This window comes from Peromyscus californicus, unplaced genomic scaffold (genome assembly GCF_007827085.1).
Source record: "Peromyscus californicus insignis strain IS unplaced genomic scaffold, ASM782708v3 Scaffold_7__1_contigs__length_154581171, whole genome shotgun sequence".
NCBI lineage: Eukaryota > Metazoa > Chordata > Mammalia > Rodentia > Cricetidae > Peromyscus > Peromyscus californicus.
Window position 1 is genome coordinate 2690215 of NW_026294595.1, and position 21761 is coordinate 2711975.

Consider the following 21761-nt stretch of genomic DNA (forward strand, 5'->3'; position numbering starts at 1 on the left):
AGTTGCCTTGAAACCATTCTGGATGTTGGATCATCTGGGCCATGGTGTCATCGGAGACCTTTCAGGGGGTCTTGGCTGGTCAAACCTGATGTATCTTAATCTGGAACAAATCCATAGCCTTTGGCTTTCTGTGGGAACAAAAGCAGAGTCTCCTTTCCAAAGTAACATATCCTTATATCCAAATTTTGAATTCAAGGTACCTTTAAAATATACATTTTGGCATAACTCAACAGCTTTTACAATCAAATATTTTTCTGCAGCTAAAAGTCCCAAAGACAACACAATGCAGATTCTCTGTGTAATATCCATTTTTACGTGGCTTATTTTTTATACTACCTTTACTGTCTCTTTAAAGACTTTATTTTTTAAAACTATGTATTTATTTCTATAACTCTATATATCATCTTTTTTGTCTCTTTCAAGCCTACGTATCTTTTACACACATTGTAAACTATTACATCTGAATCTGTCTTATTGTGAATCTATTGCCTTAAACTGCAGCAGCTGTGGCTGCTGGATCCACCCACCTCAGCTTCCCAACATGGCCATGGTTTACCGCCAGCTCTGGGAGCTATGGGGGTCTATGCTTTTATCCAAGCAGCGTGTAGTCCAGAAACCTCCCCTTTTGCTCTGCACCAGCAAAGGCTAAATCCACCATGCAGCTAAAAGTGCCACTTGCAAAGGCCTCATTCCCACCATAGGCAGGTCGAGCACGCACGCTAGGAACCCACCAGTAGCTCAAACCAGCAGCTGCCACTCATTTGAGAGAGACAATTAGGAACTGTTTTTAGCTCCGTTTTAGAATCTTTTCTCAGGTTTTAGGTGGAAACTCTTGCCACCACATTGGACGCCATATGTAGATGTTCGGAGAGGTAGGACCACCGCAGGAAGAAGGGTAAGGTTTTAGCTCTTAGCTCTGACCTCTTGGCTTTCTTCTTTGCGTTGGTTCTGTGTTTATTATTTAATAAGAAACTTGGATACATCTACAATCAGGTCGTTAAATGCAAGATCTGCACCTTTGGAAGATTGGATTAGAGACACAGTTAATGTTGAGGCTCATTACCATGATGATATGTGGGTAGGAGAAGCAATTTCAAAAGGTTTGAGGAATGTTAGATGTTTTGGATGTGGAAAGCAAGGACATTTGAAAAGGGACTGTAAACAGGTCATTCCTAGAAACAATGTTTCTTCAAGGAACAATGGCAACAGACTGCCCCTTCCTTCTGGAGTATGCAGAAGGTGTGGTAAGGGAAAACACTGAACCAACCAATGTAGATCAACAAGGGACAGACAGGGTAATCCTTTGCCTCAGTCTTCGGGAAACTCTCAGAGGGGCCTCATGCAGGCCCCCATAGCAAATCCAGTTCAAACCTTTCCTGCAGTCATAGAGGAAACCCCTACTCAGAGCAATTAAATAACCAAATGCCTATTGGAATAAGTCATGCTGGTCAGGATGATGAAACAGAAAGAATAGAAAATTCAGGAGAAAACATAAAGAAAATTTTTTGGCAAACTTCTATTAATGAACAAAGACCAAAATTAACAATAAAAATAAATGGTGTTTTTTTGGTCTGGTCTGGTAGACACAGGTGCAGACGTTGCCATAATTGCACCAGAATTTTGGCATCCAACTTGGTCTCTTCAGGAGGTAAATGTTCAACTGTTAGGAATTGGGACATTATCTCAGGTGAAACAAAGTGCAAGATGGCTCAAATGTATAGGTCCAGAAGGACAGAGAGGAAAATTGAAACCTTATGTGGCTAACATAGCTATAAATCTGTGGGGTTGAGACTTGTTGTGACAATGGAATACTCAGATTAACATCCCTCCAATCTCAGAAACAAATCATAAACTAGCACATGTTTCTGAGAGAAATATTAGAAGGCATTATTCTGAGTGGTCACCAGCCATCCATATTATATAAGAACAGGGCACAACAACTGATGGTCGTCCAAAGACACCAACAGCTCTACCTTTAAAATGGTTAACAGACAAGCCTGTATGGGTCCAGCAATGGCCTTTAACAACAGAGAAACTCCAGGCTTTAGAAGAGCTGGTAGAAGAACAGTTAAATGCTCAGCATATTGAAGAATCAACAAGCCCTTGGAATTCTCCTGTATTTGTTATTAAAAAGAAATCTGGTAAATGGAGAATGGTAACAGACCTTAGAGCAATTAACAAAGTAATTCAGCCAATGGGCTCTCTACAATCTGGAATTCCTTTGCCTACTCTGTTACCAAAAGGATGGCTTCTCATAGTTATTGATTTAAAAGACTGTTTCTTTTCAATACCCTTTCAAGAAAAAGACAGAGAAAGATTTGCTTTCACAGTGCCTACTAATAAAAATTCTCAACCAGATAAAAGATTTCAATGGAGGGTCCTCCCACAGGGAATGTTAAATAGCCCAACTCTGTGCCAATATTTTGTACAACAGCCATTGGAAGTGATACGTAAAAAATTTCCTAAATCTATAATTTATCATTATATGGATGATATTTTACTAGCCGACTCAAATGCAGATACTTGAGAATGTTTGAAGAAGTAAAGAAAATTTTGCCTTGCTGGGGATTACACACTGCTCCTGAAAAGATACAAAGAGGAGATTCTATTAATTATTTAGGATATAAAATAGAGCTACAAAAAATTAGACCCCAAAAGGTGCAAATTAGGAGAGATAGACTACAGAATCTTAATGACTTTCAAAGATTATTTGGAGATATTTCTCATTTACGAACTATTGTTGGGGTAAAAAATGATGAACTGCATAATTTGTTCAAAACCTTAGAAGGTGACAAGGACTTAAATAGTCCAAGAGAATTATCACCTGAAGCTGAGAAAGAATTGGCCTTGGTAGAAAAGAAAGTTCATGAAGGGCACGTGGATCGTATTGATCTAAAGCTGGATTGCATTTTGGTTATTTTACCTTCTAGGCATTCTCCTACAGGAATATTAATGCAGAGGGAAGATATTATATTGGAATGGATATTTTTACCAAATAAACCAAATAAAAATTAAAAACTTATGTGGAAAAAATCTCTGACTTGATTTGGAAAGGAAAATTGAGATTTCGTCAATTAGCAGGAATAGACCCAACAGAAATTGTCATGTCTTTAACTAAGGAGGACATTGAAAAATTATGGACAGAAAGTGAACCTTGGCAAAGAGCTTGCAGTAATTTTTTGAGAGAAATTAGCAGCAAATATCCCAAAAGCAAAAGAATTGATCTTATAAAGAGAGCTGATTGGATCTTGCCTCCAATTGTATGGGAAAAACCCATATCTGGAGCTTGTACATTTTATACAGATGCCAACAAACAAGGAAAGGCAGGTTACAAATCCAAAAATTTAAGTAAAGTGGTTCAAAGTCCTTATAATTAAGTTCAAAAATCAGAATTGTATGCTATTCTGTAAGTATTAATGGATTTTTAAGAACCTCTCAACATAGTAACTGACTCTCAGTATGCTGAAAGAGTAGTATTACATATTGAGACTGCTGAATTTATCCCTGATGCTTCAGAATTAACTTCACTCTTTATTCAGTTACAAGATACAATCAGGAAAAGGAGCCATCCTTTATATATAACTCACATTCGATCCCATACTGGTCTGCCAGGCCCTCTAGCACAAGGCAATGATGAGATTGATAGATTATTGATAGGAAATGTGCTGGAGGCCTCAGAATTTCATAAAAAAACATCATGTCAATAGTAAAGGTTTAAAAAGCGATATTTCCATAACCTGGCAACAAGCCAAAGAAATGTCCTACTTGTTCCTTCTACAATCAAACGCCATTACCAGCAGGATATAACCCAAAAGGTACTCAAAGGAATGAAATCTGCCAGATGGATGTGTTTCACTTTGCAGAATTTGGAAAATTGAAATATGTACACCATACTATTGATACTTATTCAGGATTTCAATGGGCAACTGATTTGAGTTCTGAAAAAGCTGATTCTGTAATCACTCATTTGCTAGAAGTTATGGCCATCATGGGCTTACCTGCCCAAATTAAAACTGACAATGCTCCATCATATGTCTCTGTTAAAATGAAACAGTTTTTTGCTTATTACAATATAAAGCGTATCACAGGCATACCACATAATCCTACAGGTCAAACAGTTATAGAAAGATCAAACAGAACTCTAAAGGATATGCTAAATAAACAGAAAGGGGTAACAAAAACCCCCAGAAACAGACTGCATAATGCTCTATTAACTTTGAATTTTCTTAATGCCAATGAGAAAGGAACAACAGCTGCAGAGAGACATTGGATAATAGAAAAAACTACAGAATTAAATCAGCCTATATACTTTAAGGATGTGCTGACCTCAGAATGGAAACCAGGGTACGTATTACGTTGGGGATGAGGTTTGGCTTTTGTTTCTACAGGAGAAGATAAGCTGTGGGTACCATCAAAATTGATAAAGGTTCAATTTGAACAAGAGAAACCTCCTAATTAGAGGAGGTGACAGTTCATCAACCAGCATGAACATCCAATTTAAACTAACTTATACCAGTAACACATGCCTTTTCATTTAATCAGATAATAACTTGCCAAAAAGGAACATCCCCAAAATTAGTCTTGGGGAAAGGTTTTTGTTTTTGTCTTTTAGGAGAATGAAGGTTAAGGAATCTGAAGAACACTGGACAAATGAGACAACTGAAGAAAAGGGACAAATCATCTATCCCAGGAAACAGAGTGAAATGGCATATGGGTATATATTATCTAAAAAATTTTATGTCTTCCTAAATGTTTGTTTCTGCTTTTCTCTAAAGATTTAACACTATTGGTCTTCTAATAGTCCCATTTCAATTAAAAATTAAAGCTGACTTTGGAGTTGGAGAATGGCTCTCTCCTTCTTTAAACTCAAGAATGTTGTTAAAAGGAAAATGCACACTCCCTGTATCATACCAGAATAAAAGAGCCATCTTCTGCTATGGGACAGGTTAAAAGCCAAATTAATTAAGGGACTATTCTATTACTAATCTCAACTCTTTGATTCTATTCTGAGTCTTTAAACTTTTCTTAAAGTATAAATTTTGTCTCAAAATTTACATGATTAATATATAGATATACATACATTTTAAACTTTGTTAAGATATAAATGGTCATATACAGTACTAATTAATTCTAGAAAAAAGGCTTCAATTAGCTGCATATATGTGTCTTTGTGTTCAAGTCTCTTATCAGTTTTCTGCAGGAAATCACGGCCAGGCCTAACATCAACTGAAGTCTCCAGGAAGAAGATGGGGCCCCACAACCACAACAATTCCACATGGACAATAATAGTATCAGTAAACTGACAAACATCATCTATAGATCAGCTTTGAGCTACAAGGTGCTCAGAGCAATTTTGAGATGACTAGATGAGATGATTCAGTCTCAAAGACTACTTGAATAAGGACTTGAGATAAACCCTGAACTTTGGCATTATACACAGACTGGATAATGAAGGATATAGTTACCTCCCCTAGAATTTGACAATTAACCTAAAATTTTTCATTCAGGATAAAGATAACTTCGCCCATACCCAGCAGGAAGCAATTTTAAGAATATAACGCCCACATTCCCAAAGAGGTGGTGTGGGGTGGGTGGTTTTTTGATATTTTTAATGGGTTTTGCGTCTGGGATAATTTTCATTGTTTAGGGGGATTGGTTACAAGTTGTTGTCAAGGGTTAGGAAAAAGGCTAAGCAAAGGAGATTAGATTTAAGGTTCTTGTTTTAAAATAAGGAAGGAAAGAAGAAAAAGACAACTACTAGTTTTAAATACTTTACATTGGATTGGATTGTTTTATATTGTATACAAATTATATATATTGAAATTGATATTGTTAGAAAATGCTATATGTATATTTCTAATTGTACTTATACCGTTCATTTATCAATGCAATTTTCTGATCCTTGAATGTTATTATTACCAACTATTAGGATATAAAGAAATGAAAGTTAGTAGTTAGACATTACAATAGAACTTGTAGTCATATTAGATATGTTTTAAAAATTGAGCAGATATATTTTAGACAGGTCATCTTCAAACCCTTCAGAGATCTACAGAATATGGCATTTAAAATGTTTTAATAACTTAGAAAATTTTTCTTTTTTGAGACATGTCAGCTCCTGGCAGTACCAATCTACTTCAGAGAAAATATGGGCATTGAAGAAACTGCATATGGAGTTAACTTTCATTGTGGCAAAAGTTAGCCACTGGACAACAAAGTATCCTTGAATCAACAGGACAAAATGGACAGACAGGACATGAAACAAAGGACTACTGATCCTTGCCAAAACAAGTGTGGTTATGGCTTTATCAAAAGGCATCTTCTGAGGCCAATACAATATGGCACCATCCCTGAAGTGGCCTTCACAATCCGGAAAAGGTACAGTGCCCTTTTCTTTGAAGGCAGCTGAACAGGCAGTGGGCCGATGGCTTCTGATGTGCAATGGAACAGCAGCTGAAACAGTTATTCTTGAAGAGTAACTAAGCTCACGCCTCCCAATAGTAGACTGGCATTTGATAGAGGGATGTGGAGATGAATGGCATGCTGAGATGAAGCCATATATACACAGCCAAGAAGAATGAACAGCTGAATTAAAAAAACATCAACAATTTCCAGAATTTAAAATCCTGAATCATGACAGGACACTAGTGGAATTCAGGTGTTTCTGGTACATTGACTGCCCTCACCCAATGTGAGGTTGAACTGTTGACCTTGTGTACATCCTACTTCACAAATGAGTCTGTCAGATACGTTAAGCCTATAGGCTGAAGATGATGCCCCAGCACGGCAGAGAAACCTCAGGTGACTGTCCAGGCAGCTGGCTGTTTCTGTCAACTCACAAATTTTTTGGAAGTTGCTTGCATGCACTTTCTGTTTTTATTTCTGTTACCTAATATTATTTCCTTCTTGGGTCTCTGAGGGAGTTGAAGATTAGTTATAGTTGAAGGTTAGTTTGTTATAGTTGAAGATTAATTAGGATAGAAAGTGAATTAGATACATTTTGGACTTACCAAAATAGGATAGATAATGAAATTATTTTCTCTGAATTTGTCAAATACAAATGGACTAGACATTGTTTAGGTATTTATTACTTGTATATATTGTATATAGTTATTGTACTTTTGTATATAGTTTTTCTTTTGTTAGTTATAACCTTTTTCTTTTTTTCTTTTTATTAAAATAGAAAAGGGGAAATATGGTGGTATTTTATTTGTACTGAAATGTGATTTTAATTATATGTTAATAGAGTTGCCCAGGGGTCAGAGCTATTAGAGCCATAGCAAGAGCATGGCGGTGGTGGTGCACACCTTTAATCCCAGCACTTGGTAGGCAGAGCTAGGTATATCTCTGTGTGTTCAAGGATACAGCCAACATTGGAGACACACGCCTTTAATCTCAATACCATAGAGGACCTGGAGGGCTGTACATACAGGCAATGACAAGGCAGTCATATGTTTGGGCTTACAACCAATAAGAAGGCAGAACAGACAGTCTATATAAAGACAAACAGACAGGAAGTAGCCCCTTTTTTTGGAGATCTCTCTTGGCTGAAGCAGGAAGGGTAAGGCTCTTAGTTCTGACCTCTTGGCTTTCTTCTCTGAATCAGCTCTGTGTTTCTTATTTAATAAGACGGTTGGTTACATCTACAAGAAATTTTCAGGCAAATGGATGGAATAGAAACTATCATCCTGAGTGAGGTAACCCAGACACAGAAGGACAAACATGGTATGAACTCACTCATAAATGGATACTAGATGTTAGGCAAAGGATAACCAGACTATAACCCACAGCTCCAGAGAAGCTAGCTAACAAGGAGGAACCTAAGAGGGACACATAGATAACCCAGAGAAGGAGAAGTAGATGAGATCTACATGAGCAAACTGGGAGTGAGGTTGGGGTAATGGAGGGCAAAGAATGGGGGATGAGAACATAAGGGAACATGATGGTTGAGCTGGAACAGGGACTGCTGTGGGATGTCTTTCTGTATTCTGTGACTATATGTTGCTCCCATTTGTTAATTAATAAAGCTGCTTTGGCCTTTGGCAGGGAAGAGTCAGGTAGGGAAATCTAAGAGATAGAGGAGAAAGGCAGAATGAGGCAGACACTCTGAGCCATCCACCCAAGGTGCCAGTAGATCGGCAATACCATGGCCACATGGAAAAATATAGATTAACAGAAATGGGTTAATTTAAGATGAAAGAACTAGCTAACAAAAATCCTGAGCCATAGACCAAATAGTTTGTAATTAATATAAGCCTCTTAGTAATTATTTTACAAGTGGCAGAGGATCCACAGGAGGGAGAGATTCATCCAGACCTCAGGGCTAGGTGGGACTGAAAAGTTTCTAGCTACAAGGGATGGAGTGGGAGAGCAATGAAAGAGATTTCTAAATAGAGGGAGACATAATGGGGATAGGGAGAAACAGGATGCTAGGGAAGTTCCCAGGAATCCAGAAGGATGAACCCAGCTTAGACAACTAGCAATAGTGGAAAGAGTGCCTGAGCTGGCCTAATCCAGTGATCAGATTTGTGAATACCCTAACTGTCTTCATAGAGCCTTCATCGAGTAACTAATGGAAACAGATGCAAAGATCCACATCCACACAGCAGGCTGAGCTCCAGGAGTCCAGTTGAAGAGAGGGAAGAGGGATTGTATGAGCTAGGGGCATCAAGATCATGATGGGGAAAAATCTACAGAGACAACGGAACCAAGCTAGTGGAAACTGATGAACTTTAGACCAATAGTTGTGGAGCCTGCATGGGCCTGGACTAGGCCCTCTGCATAAGCAAGATAGTTGTGCAGCTCAGTCACTTTAAGAGGCCCTGGCAGTGGGATCAGGATCTATCCCTGGTGCATGAGCTGGCACTTTGACCCCATTACCTCTGATGGGACACTTTGCACAGCCTTGATACAGGGGAAGGGGCTTGAACTTGCCTCAATTGAACGTGCCATTCTTTGCTGAATTCCCATGGGAGGCCTTACCATTTTGGAAGAGGGAATGGGGGATGAGTTGAGGGGGCAAGGCTTGGGGAAAGCATGAGGAGGGATGAGAGGGGATCTGTGATTGATATGTAAAATGAATAAAAATCTTTTAATAAAAAAGGTATTTTTCCCACATTAAAAAATGGGAAACACTATTACCATGGAAGGAGTTAGGTCTCTGATAATACACTGAATGACTTGAAAATGAAATAATTAAATGAGAGAATAATTGATTTAGATGGGATTTATGTGATGTCAATTATAAACATTATCAGTTTTATCATTTTTGTTTTATCACTAAAAAAGTTGGTTAATATGAGTGCTAAGATACAAGTTTTAGAAAAACTTATTAAAACAGATAATAGAGAAATTTAAAGGAAAACCAACCCTCAGCATTGCATTATAAGGTTAGAGAGAAATAGCCTAAGTTTTTTCAAACAAACAACTTTAATTTATCGAGGAACATTACAGGAACTGCCAAATGATAGATATCACCAAGGCTATGGAAGAGCTGAATGGACTCCTTGGGAAATGTTAGATTTAAGGAGATTCAAGAAATTGATAATCTCACATAGCATGCATTGACCTTTTGTGAAGCAAATGTTAACCTCATGGTCAACTTGTAATAGAATTATTTCTCAAGACTGGAGAGACTTGGTTGCAGCAGTCTTGAAGCTTGGTCCTCAATTACAGTGGAGAACCTGGTGGAAAGATGAGGCTAAGACCATTAAACAACGAAGGGCTAGAGGTATGGAAATCTCCCAAGACCATCTTCTTGGAGAGGAAGATTATGCTAATGTGCAAAGGCAGTCTCTATATGATGACTACACCCTGGCTTTATGCTCCACAGAAACTTTGAATTCTTAGGACAGAATTGATGAAATAGAAAAGAAAACTGAGTCATTTACTAAATTTATACAGGGCACAAAAGAAACTTTCACTGATTTCTTGCAAAGATTGACTTTAGTGGTAAATAGAATGCTAACAAATTTGGAAGCTAGACAAATAATAATTGAATCTTTAGCTTTTGAAAATGCTAATGTACAATGCAAAAAGGGTAATTAGGCCATTAAAGGCAAGATCAGCACCATTAAAGGAATAGATCTGAGATACATCAATATTGAACATCATAACCATGATGATACTTGGATAGGAGAGGTGATTTCCAGAGATTTGGAGAAAAATAGTAATTTCAAATGTTTCAATTGCAGTAAACATCACCTCAAAAGGGATGGTAAACAGAATGATCCTAGAAACAATGTTTTTTCTAAGAATAATCCCAACAGATTGCCCCTCCCTTCTGGAGTATGCAGGTGTGGCAAAAGCAGACATTAGACTAATAAATGTAGATCAACAAGGGACAGTCAAGGTAACCCTTTACCATTGGGAAACAGCTTGGGGGCCTCTCACAGGCCCCCATGTCAAATTCAGTTCAGTCATTTTCTGTCATCATGAAGGAGACTCCTTCCCAGAGCAATTAAAGACCCTAATGCCTATTGTAAAAGCATACTGCTCTGGATGATAGAACAGCATTAAAAAGAAAACAAAATTTTCAGGAGAAACCAGAAATCAAAATTGATAAAGATTAGATTTGAACAAGAGAGAACTCTTGATTAGAAGAGGTGATAGTTCATCAAACTGTGTGGCTGTTCAATCTAAAGTAACCTATAAAACTAAAAAATGTTTCTCATTTGATCAGATATAACTTGCCATAAGGGAACCTTCCCAAAATTAGGGTTGGGGAAGGGTTTTGTTTTTATTTTTTCAGGAGAATAAAGGAATCCAGCTAAAGAATCTGAAGACCACTGGACAAATGAAACATCTGAAGAAAAAGGACAAATCATCCAGAAAAAATATCCCAAGAAAAAGGGTAAATTGGCCTATTGCTATATTACACTTTCAACAGGATAAAATTTCAAAAACCTTTCCAAATATTTGTTTCTATTGTTCCCTACAGACACATAATGTAAATGATCTTTTTGTAGTTCCAGTTCAATTGAATATTAAAGCTGGCTTTGAAGTTGGAGTGCAACTCTCTCCTTCTCTAAACCCAAGCATGCTTGTTTAAGTAAAATCTGCCAATGACCTTTGGGTATCTGGCCTGATAGAGGTGTGGTTTTCTCTGGGTATGTGTCTACTTAAAACTGAGGAGAAGGCAGCTGCTCACTATCTCTTGTGATGGTCAGAGACTAGACTGCTGGTTTCATTCACCCCTGGGGCAAAATGGAAGGACCCTGCAAATAGATCTATCTTATTCTGTATCTGTGAGTCTGTTCTGCCTATAGTATCCATTAATAAATTGCTATATATATATCATATATATCAATTTATATATATAATAAATAATTATTTCAAGTGGTGTCCAGCATGATCTGAGCCCCATGGTCTGTGGCTAGTCTGAAGAGCATTCTGGTATGGTAATGTATGTACATAATTCCAACATGAAATGGCACAGTACATACATTACCATTCCAAAAGAGAGTATAGTGAGGAAATACTGGACCAAAGAAAGACTGAAAACCAGCCAGGCAAACTCCAAATTGCATCTCTGTCTGATGCCAAAATGTTCTTCATATCTCCAACTCTATTCAGCTTTGTTGGCTGCAACACACTTCCTTCTCTTGGACTGGTTCTACTCTCTGTTAATAGCTCTTCTAAGCAGGTATCTCATAGCTCTGGCATCTCCAACATTTTGGGGTCTCCAAGGCAAACCAAACTTCATCTTCAACAGCTTCACACAATAGCCTCCCTATGCCTCCATTCAGGGACAACCCTGCCACACACCTGGCCTCTGAGGCTTTCCTTTGTCTCAGGGGGAGATTTCATAATCCCTTTATCTATTCTTGGTTCTAAATCCAGGACCATGTGGCCAAACCTGCCAAATTCTGCTGCTTACTGAAGCTGGAACATAGCCCCTTGTTTAATTATATCTTCACCAACTTTCTGTTCTCCATTGTTTCCTTTACTGCCTAAGCTTGACTGTCCTTGAACTTTCTCTGTAACCCAAGATGGCCTCAGTCAGAGATCCACCAGCCTCTGCCTTTCCAGTGCTAGGATTAAAGGCCTGCACTATCATACCTGGCTCTAAGTTTTTCTTTAATTCCTTTTCACAAGTTGGAAACTTAACTAGGTAGATCTTGCTCTGAGGTCACCACTCCTTTATTCCATTTAACACCAGACATTCCTTTAATCTGTTCATCTCCTTGAATACAGGATTTAGCTTCCATTCCACTTCCTGGTTCCCCCTTTCTCCTCAAATTGTATATTTTTAATTTTTCCTTGTTCAGCTTGCTTCTTTTCACTATAGCTCTTCATTAGAGTAAACAATAATAACCACACAACAGAGTCAATACCAGGCTGTTATGAGATTTCCTCTGCCAATGGAATTTACTCAAAACACTTCAATTTAACTTCAGACAAACTTTTCAGTGCAAACACAGCCACACTCTTAGCCAAAATATCACTAGAACAGTCTCTAAGCCACATATTAAAATTCTTCTCCTCTGAAATCTCTTGAGCCAGCCCTGCACAGTTAAAATCATTCTCATTTGTCTTCCATGTCCCTCCTAGTATGGCCCTTTAAGCACTGCTTAAAGCATTCCACAGCTTTCCTAATCCAAAGTCCCAAAACCACATTCCTCCAAACAAAAACATAATCAGGCCTATTGTAGCAATACTTCAGTACCTGGTACCAACTTCTGTCTTAGCTTAGTTTTTGTTGTTGTTGTTGTTGTTGTTTGGTTTTTTTTGTTCATTCATTTATTTGTTTCATAACAGGGCTTCTCTATGTAACAGTTCTGGCTGTCCTGGAACTTGCTCTGTAGATCAGGCTGTTAGTTTGGGTTTCTATTGTGGTAAAGAAACACCATGACCATGGTAACCCTTATAAATGAAAAGATTTAATTGAAGTTGGCTTATAGTTCAGAGGTTTAGTCCATTATTGTCAGAGTAGGAAACATTGGAAACATGGCATGCAGATAGATATGGTACTAAAGAGGTAGCTGAGAGTTCTACATCTTGATCCACAGGCAGAATAAGGAGACTGACACACTAGACCTAGCTTCGGCATATGAGACCTCAAAGCCTGCCTACACAATGACATGCTTCCTCCAACAAGGCCACATCTCCTAACAGTGTCACTCCCTATGGATCAAGTATTCTCACGTGAGTCAATGGGGGCCATTCCTATTCAAACCACCAACAGTCTTTTTGTTTTGGTCTTGTGTGTGACTTGTTGCATCTCTTTTGAAGCCATCAATAACCTTTCTTTCTTCTTCATCCTTAATGTTTAAACTCTATTATAATGTGAGGAGGTTATTTTCTGATATTGAATGTTTAGCAATCAAATGTGTCCTGTATCTGGCATGGCTATCTCTTTGCCTAGATTAGTGGGATTTTTGAGTATATTTTCTATGCCTTTACTTGTACTTGTCCTTCTACATAAATACTTCTAAATTTGACTTTTTAATGGTATCTCAGGATCTCACATATTCTTTTCATATTACCTTATTATTTCATACTGCCTAGCTGTTGACTCAGTAAAAGAATTTTCTTATTTTTTTAAGGTTTATTTTAATTAAAATATAATTACATCATCCACCCAACCTTTCCAGAGTCCCCCCCACTCATTCCTTCTCAAATTGATGGCCACTTTCTTTGGATATATATAATAATTCTAACAGAATGCCCCTCTCTTCTGGAATGTGCACCAAAACCTTGGCATCCAAATTGGCCTCTTCAGGAGGCAAATGTTCAGCTTTTAGGGACTGGAACATTATCTCAAGTGAAACAGAGCATGAGATAGGTTGAATGTATAGGACCAGAAGGACAGAGAGGAAAATTAAAGCCATATGTGGCTAATATAACTATGAATCTATGGGACTATGATTTATTACAACAATGGAATACCCATATTAACATTCCTCCAATCTCAGCAACAAACCATAAACTAACATATATTTTTGAGAAAAACATTAGAAGGTATTATAAAGAACAGTCACTGACCATCCATATTGTACAAGAACAGGGCACAACAGCTGATGGTCTTTCAAAGACACCAACAGCCCTACCTTTAAAATGGTTAACAGACAAACCAACATAGGTTCAGCAATGGCCTTTAACAAAAGAGAAACTACAGGCCTTAAAACAGTTGGTACAAGAGCAGTTAAATGCTCAGCATATTGAAGAATCAACCAGTCCTTGGAATTCTCTTGTATTTCTTATTAAAAAGAAATCTGGTAAGTGGAGAATGGTAACAGATTGTAGCCAGAGGTTTTCCTGTGTCCTGCCTGGCCCACAGTCAGGACAAATCTCTCTCACCCCCCAGTCCTGCATCCACTCTGACCCAAATAAACACACAGAGGCTTACATTATTTACAAATGATATGGCATAATGGCTCAGGCTTCTCACTAGCTGGCTCTTGCATCTTAAATTAACCCATTTCTATAAATCTATACTTTGCCACATGGCTTATGGCTTACCGGTACTTTTACATCTTGCTTCTCCTGGCAGCAGCTAGCAGCATCTCTTCTCTCTGTCTTTCTCCTTCCTCTCTCTCTGATTAGAATGTCCCATCTAACCTTATTCTGCCTCATCATTGGCCAAACAGTTTTATTTATCAACCAATCAGAACAATACATATTCACAGCATACAGAATGATCTAACAGATCTAAGAGCAATTAACAGGTAATTCAGCCAATGGGCTCTCTACAATGTGGAATTCCTTTGCCTACTCTGTTTCCTAAAGGATGGTCTCTTACAGTTATTGATTTAAAAGACTGTTTCTTCTCATTACCCTTACAAGAAAAAGACAGAGAAAAATTCGCCTTCATAGTACCTATTATAATAATTCCCAGACAGTCAAGAGATATCAATGGATGGTTTTCCCACAGGGAATGTTAAATAGCCCAACTTTGTGACAATATTTTGTACAACAGCCATTGGAAATAATATATAGTTTCCTAAATCTATAATTTACCATTGCATGTATTACATTTACTAGCTGATTCAAATGTAGATACTTTAGAAAGAATGTTTAAAGGAGTAAAGAAAATTTTGTCTTGTTGGGGATCACAAATTGCTCCTGAAAATATACAAAGTAGATATTCTATTAATTATTTAGGATATAAAATAGGTCTACAAAACATTAGACCCCAAAAGGTGCAAATTAGGAGAGATTAATTACAGACTTTTAATGACTTTAAAAGATTATTCAGAGATATTTCAAGCCTATGGACTGCTATTGGGGTAAAAAAATGATGAACTGAGTAATTTGTTCAAAACCTTAGAGGGTGTCAAGGACTTAAATAGTCCAAGAGAATTATCAACTGGAGCTGACAGAGAATTGGCTTTGGTGGAAAAGAAAATACAGGATGCACATGTGGACTGTGTAGATCCAAAGCTTCGTTGCATTTTGGTTAGTTTACTCTCTAAGCATTCTCCCACAGGAATATTAATGCTGAGGGAACATATTATATTGGAATGGATATTTCTACCAAATAAACAGAATAAAAAATTAAAAACTTATGTGGTAAAGATCTCTGACGCTGGGCAGTGGTGGTGCATGCCTTTAATCCCAGCACTCGGGAGGCAGAGGCAGGTCGATCTCTGTGAGTTTGAGGCCAACCTGGGCTACAGCAGGAGTTTCAGGAAAGGCACAAAGCTACACAGAGAAACCCTGTCTTGAAAAACCAAAAAAAAATCTCTGAGTGGATTTTAAAAGAAAAATTGAGACTTTGTCAATTAGCAGGAATAGACCCAGCAGAAACTGTAGTACCTTTAACTAATGATGAAATTGACAAATTATGGGCATAAAGTGAACCTTGGCAAAGAGCTTCCAGTAATTTTTGGGGAAAGATTAACAACAAATATCCCAAAAGCAATAGAATTAAATTTATAAAGAGAGCTAATTGGATCCTGCCTCGAATTGTAAGGGAAACACCAAATTCTGGAGCCCCTACTTTTCATCCAGATGCAAAACAAAGAAAGGCACGTTACAAATCAGAAAATTTAAGTGAAATCGTTCAATGTCCTTATAATACTTTCCAAAAATCAGAATCATATGCCATCCTGATGGTATTAATGGATTTTTCAGAACCTCTCGACATAGTTACTGACTCTCAGTTTGCTGAAAGAGTGAATGGTCTTACATATTGAAACTGCAGAATTTATCCCTGATGAGTCAGAATTAACTCCATTATTTATTTAGTTACAAGAAATAATCAGGAATAAGAATCATCCCTTATATTCAGAAAAGAAACTCACTAAAGAGGTGTGAAGTATATAAGTTTGAAAGACATCAAAAGATAGTTTTCAGTTGGTAACGCAAATTAGGAGAGAAGGTGAATTAGATACAATCCTTTGGATTCACAAAAATAGCATAGATAATGAAGTATTTTCTCTGAATTCATCAAATGTAAATGGAGTAGACATTGTTGATGTGCTTATTGCCTGCATATATTGCGTATAGTTATTGTACTTACTGTATATAGTTTTTCTTATATTAGTTATAAACTTTTTTATTTTAGACAAAAAAAGGGAAATGTGGTGATATTTTATTTGTGCTCTAACAAATAAAGCTTGCCTGGAAATCAGAAGGAGGAGCTGGCCACTAGTTAACCATAGAGGTCTGGATGTCTGTACAGACAGACAGGAAGTGAAAGAGCTAGGCAGAGAGAGGAAGTGATAAGGCAGGGTAGAGAGGAGCTTACTCTCTTTCAGCGGAGGATTTTGTAGCATAAGAACTAGTGGCTTGCTGATCTGCCTCTTGGATTTTTCAGCTTTTACTTCAATATCTGGCTCTGGGCTTTATATTAATAAGACCATTTAGCAATTTGTATTACAAATGTCATGTTACTAACAAGTTAGTCAAGAAACCAAGCTTGGGAGGCAGAAGCAGGTGGATCCCTGTGAGTCAAGGCCAGTCTTGTCTACATAGTGGGTTCCAGGACAACCAGGGCTACATAGTGAGACCTGTATCAAAGAAACAAATGAACAAACAAATAAAACCCCCAAAACAAATTAATAGGGGAAATGGAATAGCAGAGATATATAATCAAAATGCAAAGAAACGTTTGTGATAAATGTCTCATACAGAAAATAGAAATGTGGAAAATATAAATCCAACTGTACCACAGTTACATTAAATGTTGATAATTGACTTCTCTATAATGTAATTTTCAAAGAACATAAAGAGAGAAAAATTTGACTTTGACTGTTTAAAATGGATACATTACATGCAAAATTACTGAAAAATACCATATATTCACTGATACATACAAAGCAGGCATTCTTATGCTACTCTGAGTAGAGATGACAAGACAGGGGCTGTCAGTAAAGATGATGTGAACTATCATTATTATAAATGCTATGATGTGTGCTGACTGAATAAGAAGTGTTTGCAGAACTGTTCCATTTCCATAGTGTAATCATTCCCGTGATGTCTGATTTCAAGCTAGTAGTGTGATGTCATGACGGTCCAGTTGGGTAGCGATGTATACAAACAGCATAATTTTGGTCTAAGCCTACTTCAGCACACCACAATATGAGTCAGTCCACCAGGAATAGATCATAATACTCAATTATATAGGATGATGAGCAAGCAAAGATGAATGACAGAGAAGATCAAACAAGTCAAGAGGTAAACTTGATCCAATAGATATCTTGAGAACACTCTGCAGGACTTGGGATGTAACCTTCCATTAGTGAGTCCCTAGGTCCAACCCCTTGAACTGCATCAAACAACTAAACAAAAACAGAAAATCCTGCACAGGACAATGTAATGCATATTATATTAAACACACAGAATTATCAACTACACAATAATTTTAGGAAATATATCTCAAAGTGTTCATAATAAGTGTAGTGAATGTCTGTCACTTAAAGGAGTTGGCCCTAGTGACAAATATCTCTAAAGCCTGTTTTATATCTTTGTTCCTCAAGCTGTAGATGAAAGGGTTCAGCAAGGGTGTAACTACTGTATAAATTACAGAAGCAACTATGTCTTTGTCACTGGAATTCTGAAGTGAAGAGAAGAAGTAAACACCCGCAAGTGTCCCATAGTATAAAGATACCACAAAGAGATGGGAGCCACAGGTAGAAAAGCTTTTAAAGAATCTCTTTGTAGAGGGGACCCTCAAGATAGTACTCCCTATGCGAATATAAGAGCCCAGGATGCTACTCAGAGGCAGGATAAAAAGTAATCCTCCCTCAGTGAAGATGACTAGCTTATTCAGGGAGATGTCTGAGCAGCTCAGCTTCAGGAGGGCGGTGAGGTCACAGAAGAAGTTGGGGATGGTATTATTGACACAGAAGGACAGTTGGATCAAGAGGAGAGTGTGCAGCAGGGCATGGACACAGCAGAAGAACCAGGACCCAGCAACTAAGCAGATACAGAGTTCCTCCCTCATGACAGTGATGTAGTGCAATGGATGACAGATGGCCACATACCTGTCATAGGCCATCACTGCAAGGAGGAAATTGTCCAAGCAGCCAAAAAAAACAAAAAAATACATTTGAGAGATGCATCCATTGTAGGAGATAGAATGTTGCTGAGACTGAATATTCATCAGCATTTTGGGAACTGTAATGGATGAAAGAGAGATGTCAGAGAAGGCTAAATGGCTGAGGAAGAAGTACATGGGGGTGTGGAGGCGAGAGTCCAGCCTGATGAGCAGGATGATGAGCAGGTTCCCCAGCACCGTGGTCAGGTACATGGCCAGGAACAGGATGAAGAAGACATTCTGCTGCTCTGGTCTGATGGGGAGCCCCAGGAGGAGGAACTCAGACACACTGCTCTGATTCTCCCTCTTCATGCTGCTCTTGCCTCTGTTGGGAATTAGAAAAATGATGAAACACCAGTGAACATGGCCATCACACAAGTACAATGATCCATCTGTGTGATTCTCCTTCTTTGCTTTAGATGCAAGTAATTATACTGCTTATACAGCTGTAGAATTTTCCAAGAGTTGGTTTTTATTTACTTTCAACTTAAAATAACTCTTTGGGCAGTACCCAAGTGGTGTTAAATGCCACTTCCTTATTTGCACTACAATAGTAAGAATTCTGGCATTCATATCCTATCATAGGCTACACAGCTTATCATGTGTGTCTGTTATCTCAATTAGATTTATATTATGGGGGTCTGTTTGCTTGTTTTGAAACAGATATTTATTCCTGTTTTCTTTTTCCAAATTGTTTATTTATAAATATTCATTGTAACATAGTAATGATTTCATTAAGATATTTTCATTTAAGTATGTCATATGCCATGTTCACCTTCATACTCACCCACACCCACCATTAGTCACTCCTCCACTCAGCTGAACTTCAGCTATGCTTCTCTTGATTTCTTCAACTTTTTGGTGCATAAATAATGAATAAACATCTCCTATTCTAACTCCAATGATGCATCACACCTTCACATTAATGAAATATCTTTCCAAAGAAACTAATGTTACCAGCACTTTGCTTAATCCATGTTTACTTAGAAAGAGTCTTGACCCCATTGCTTACTCATGGACAAGCATGTGAACACATAGAAGTGAAGAAACAGCCAGGTCTATGTGTAGAAGTTTGTGTCTTCATATCAAGCAGATTTAAGCCTCACTACTTTGCTCTGAAATAAGAAATGAACAGTAAGAAATGGGTGTACATCATTTACATGGGTTTTATGTTTGTTTGTTTTTCCAAGCTACTAAGGATTATTTATATCATGGGCAATCACCACCACCTGAGCCTTCTTGTCTCTACTAAGGTGGTGACTTTATTGACCCCTGCTCAAAGGACAGGTGACCTCTTAGTTGGGAAGTCCCATATGCCATCAGCTTTCTTCTGAGCAGGGCCAGCAGCCCTTGCTGCTTCTCTTGCTTTGTCTCTGGTCTGTACTTGTGGGCAAGCTTATGCAGCTGGGTAACTGTTTGCAGGTCCAGGCCCTGGGGGAAGATTAATGGAAGGAGGTACTTTGAGAGGCTTGTAGAGGATGGCTCTTTGCCACTGCAGCCTGGTGTAGAGGGGCCATTTGATGAGGCATGTAAGATCTCTTTGGTGTAGAATATCTTGCCCCATGCCGAAGTTCTTTAACCTTTTCTCAAACAGAAGACACACTGCATTTTTGGTCTCCTGTTTCTTCATGGACAGGGCCACTTTCTTCCCCTTGGCCTTCTTTCCTTTGGGCATAGGCCAGGCTGGGGCAGCTAGCCCACAGGAAGACATGCACCACTGTTGCCTTCACACAGGTTAACTCAGAAGACAAGGATGGCTAAGCTGGTGGAAGCTATTAGGATCAATTACAACGTCAGATACAATTTGATCAACCACCACTGGGGAGGCAATGTCCTGGGTCCTAAATCTGTTCCTCATATTGCCAAGCTGGAAAAGGCCAAGGCCAAACTACTTGCCACTGATCTGTGTCAAATGTACACATCTAAGTTCTCTGTGCATAAATGTAATTACAGAACTCTCTTCAAAAAGAGATTTATTTATATACTTTCTTTTCTACAATACAACCTAGCTCTTCTTGGGAAAATATAAGAAGAAAATATTGAAAAATCTCACATGTGCAATTTTAATATAGTCAAATATAGAGAATTAAGTGATGATTATCAATTACTTTTGGTTTTGGTTTGGTTTTGTTTTGGGGACACGGTTTCTCTGTGTGGCCCTGGCTGTCCTGAAACTCACTCTGTAGACCAGGATGGCGCTGAACTCAGAGATCTGCCGGCTTCTGCCTCCCTGGTGCTGGAATTAAATGCATACAGCTGCACTTCCTTAGAGTATCAATTATTTTTTAAATAATGTAAAATGCCCTAAGTTAAAACAGAACTGTTAAAGCTTTCTCACAGGCATGAAGTGTAATGGGTAGGTCTTAACTGTTCTGAGTTCTTCCAAATTACCTGTCACCAAAAGTGTTCATCTGGTTTCCAAGCACAACATTAATTTAGCATCAGATATTGATTTCAATGTTTTACATATATTTTCCAATGCAATCCTCTCCATCTCCTAACAGACACACATTATCATAACCAGTTTAACAGTGAAGAAATAAAGACAGAGCACCTAAGTGTGCAAGCAAGTGTACCGGGTAAAATCACAATGTACATTTAGCAAGCAGAATCCCTGATCTTAACCATTCCCAACAGAAACTACATTCAGTTCTCACCAAAATATCCAAAGATGCTGTACAGTGTCCACTACTTTTTTCAAAAGTCTTATAAAAAGGTGCCACTCATATTTTATACATCATGCAGTTTACAGAAGATTTTAGCATATTATAACTTCTTTCAAAGTATGATGTATTTGAGCCCAGTGAGATGGTTGCAGTGGTTCTCAACCTGTGGGTTGCAACCCCTTTGGCAAATCTCTATCTCCAAAAATATTTACCTTACAATTCATAACAGTAGCAAAACTACAGTTATGGAGTAGCAATGAAAATAATTTTATGGTTGGGGGTCACTACAACAAGAGAAACTTTACTAAAGGGTCATTAGGAAGGTTGAGAACCACTGGTTTAATGGGTAAATGAACTTGTCACCAAATCTGATGTCGTGAGTTTGACCCCTGGAGCCCACGTAGTGGAAGGAAAGACCCAACTCCGAAGCTGTCCTCTAACCAGCATGCTCACTCCGTGGCATGTGTGCATTCACACACACACACGCACACAAAGAGGGGGTAGAAGCAGAAATAAACAAGGGCATTGAACTTAACCTTGGACCAAGATGTGGGAGGTTACCCATCTTGGACAGGGCATTGCAGTAAGACATCCTGGAGGAACTTGACCTT

At 38.2% G+C, this 21761-nt stretch overlaps 1 protein-coding gene across 2 annotated transcripts; it reads right to left on the reverse strand.

Annotated features, from left to right (window-relative positions):
- Positions 1 to 17147: 17147 nt before the first annotated feature.
- Positions 17148 to 18796, reverse strand: LOC128101407 (olfactory receptor 1J4-like). 2 transcript variants are annotated; one of them, XM_052724493.1, is made up of 2 exons: positions 17893 to 18796; positions 17148 to 17182 (listed from the first exon to the last, which is right to left on the reverse strand). In XM_052724493.1, exons 1-2 carry the CDS (start codon positions 18794 to 18796, stop codon positions 17148 to 17150), a joined length of 939 nt encoding a protein of 312 aa, XP_052580453.1. The 2 variants fall into 2 exon arrangements, with proteins under 2 accessions (XP_052580453.1, XP_052580452.1); XM_052724492.1 differs by lacking the exon at positions 17148 to 17182 and having other exon boundaries at positions 17858 to 18796.
- Between the last annotated feature and the right edge of the window lie 2965 nt (positions 18797 to 21761).

What these genes read in the sequence shown, in the direction of transcription:
- LOC128101407 (XM_052724493.1), bottom strand. Translation starts at nt 18,796, where the DNA reads ATGAAGAGGGAGAATCAGAGCAGTGTGTCTGAGTTCCTCCTCCTGGGG. An exon ending in AGATATAAAACAGGCTTTAG is followed by an intron (nt 17,183 to 17,892) that starts AGATATTTGTCA and finishes AAAGTCAAATTT; the next exon opens with TTCTCTCTTTATGTTCTTTG.